This window comes from Emiliania huxleyi (genome assembly GCF_000372725.1).
Source record: "Emiliania huxleyi CCMP1516 unplaced genomic scaffold EMIHUscaffold_40, whole genome shotgun sequence".
NCBI lineage: Eukaryota > Haptophyta > Isochrysidales > Noelaerhabdaceae > Emiliania > Emiliania huxleyi.
The window spans coordinates 526,014-528,131 of record NW_005198965.1 but is presented as its reverse complement, the minus strand read 5'-3'; the positions used below and the strand labels follow the sequence as shown (position 1 = coordinate 528,131).

General features: G+C 72.0%; 1 protein-coding gene across 1 annotated transcript in view; it reads right to left on the bottom strand.

Annotated features, from left to right (window-relative positions):
• Positions 1-211: 211 nt before the first annotated feature.
• Positions 212-2,118, bottom strand: part of EMIHUDRAFT_451338 (hypothetical protein) — a gene marked incomplete at its 5' end in the record, with an annotated part of 3,546 nt that continues 1,639 nt past the window's right edge. Inside the window, 3 exons of the mRNA XM_005770213.1 lie at positions 212-916; positions 980-1,815; positions 1,915-2,078. Of these exons, the coding sequence (XP_005770270.1) occupies positions 387-916; positions 980-1,815; positions 1,915-2,078 (1,530 nt within the window). The 3' untranslated portion in view covers positions 212-386. The remainder of the gene's footprint in view (positions 917-979; positions 1,816-1,914; positions 2,079-2,118) is intronic.

Below are 2,118 nucleotides of genomic sequence, written 5' to 3'. Positions count from 1 at the left end.
AGCTCCCAGCCGCATACGCAAGCCGAGCCGCGAACGGCGGGGAGGGAGTTTTGGAGGGTCAGCCAAGGACGCGCATGGCGAGTGACAAACTAACGCAACCTCGCCCCTCCCTGGTTTCTCATCGTGGGGCACGCAATCCTGTGCAGTCAGGGCAAGTGGGGGCGGGGGGCAGTCCCTTTGACGTATGTATCTCTGGGTAGGGTTCTCGTCTCAACGAGTTTGGTTATACACAAGAGAGAAGACAAAACACACACACACAAGAGAGATCACACACATGAATTTCACATGCCTGCCTTTGTAGCCTTGGAGGGTGGCGCGCCCAGGGTGTGTTGGCGTAGCTCACCTGCCGAGAACTCGCGAAAGTGTCGGTGGTGATCCCTCAGCGCTCAGGGCACGCTCACCCCTTCCACCGCCGCCCCCTCGACCATCACCATCACCCCCTCCTTGGCGAGCGAGATTGGGAGCGCCACGAGCTCGGCGGCCTCCTCCTCCGAGAGCCGCTCGAGGTAGGAGAGCGAGTCGGGGGCGCTCGTCCACAAGTGCGAGAGCGACGAGTGCTGCAGCACGTGCGAGACGGCGCCCGCCGCCAGGAGAGCGAGGCGCCCATCCGCCGGCGATGCGTCGGGGGCGGATGTGGCGAGCCGGCGCATCACGCCCAGCCCCGAGCAAAAGGCCGGCGCGCCGCCCGTCGCCGTCTTGCCGATGGGGATGCCCGCGCCGGCCAGCTTGCCTGCCGGCACCGTCGCTCGCGCGAGGCTGGTCGCGGGCCCCTTGGCGGCGGTGGCGTCGTGCCAGAAGAAGGCGGCCGCCATGCGGGCGCGCGGCTCGGTCGACACCAGCGCCGCGATCGCCGGCGGCGTGATCGCGGACAGGTGCGGCGCGACGAGCCGCGCGCCTCCGAGCCCATACACGAGCCCTACAGCGGGAGGAGGAGTGGTGGGTGGCGATGCCGCGGGAGGGCCGCCCGAGGGGCAGGCACGGAGGGCGCCGAGGAGGACGAGGGCGGCGTCCCGGATGAGCGCCTTTGCCGAGCCGTCCTCCTTGGCCTCCGAAGGCGCCGTCGCGAGCGCGACGAGCCGGTCCACGCAGCCGTACGCGGAGAGGAGGGAGAGGGCGGTGGCCGCGTCGAGCGAGCGCGAGCTGAGCAGGACGACGAGCGAGCCGAGGGCGCGGCGCAGCGCCGCGTGCGGCGCGTGCGAGGTGAGCGAGACGCACAGCCGCGGCAGCGCGCGGTAGCCCTCGGCGCTCGGGCTCGCCGCCGCGGGTGGCAGCGGCAGCGCCGGGGGAGGCTCGCGGTGGAAAGTTCCCACCGCCGCCGGCTCGGGCATCACCAGCGGCAGCGCGAAGCTGGCCTCGGTCAGCTCTTCGTCGGCCGAGGAGCGCGCCGTGGCGACCGCCGCGAGGTTGGCGATGGTGCCGAGGGCGAGATCCGACGCGGCGGCGTGCGGCAGCGCCGCCGCCGCCCACAGCGTGTCGACGAGCTTCTGGCGCATCCCCTTGTCCTTGCCCCTCTCGCGGAAGCAGGAGGCGGCGCGCGGGTCGGACGAGGCGTTCTGCAGCGAGGCGAGCGCGAGCCGCACGCGGACTGGGTGGGTCAGCGAAGTGGGCGGCTGGACGACAGGCAAGATCCGGTCGAGGACGACGCGCCCGAAGACGGTCGCGCCGCCACCGAGCAGCGGGAGCACCGCGAGGCAAAAGAGGCACGCCTGCGCCGCCGCCTCGCTAAAGCCGTCGTTTGACCAGCCGTTGGGCGGCGCAGCGGTGCGGAGAGCCGCGGCGGACTCGGAGCCGAAGCCGTGCAGCGCATAGGCGAGCCTATCGCCGACACGTCGCCGAGAGGTCGCAGAGAGCTGGCCGAGAAGTGTGCGCCGCGGGGCTGCGGCGCGGGCGAGCCTGCGCGCTGCGAGGGAGGACTCGAGCAGGTAGAGCAACGTCTCGTCGTGCGTGCCGCGCTTCCACGCGAGCATGAGCAGCCTCGCGAGGCGCAGCGCCGCCGACTCGCGCAGCCTCGGACTCACCCACGGGTGGAGCGCGCACGCCAGCTGCGGCACCAGCGCAACGTCGGCGAGGCCCTCGCCCTCCGCGGGCAGAGCGGCGAGCGCCCGCTCAAGCTGATCG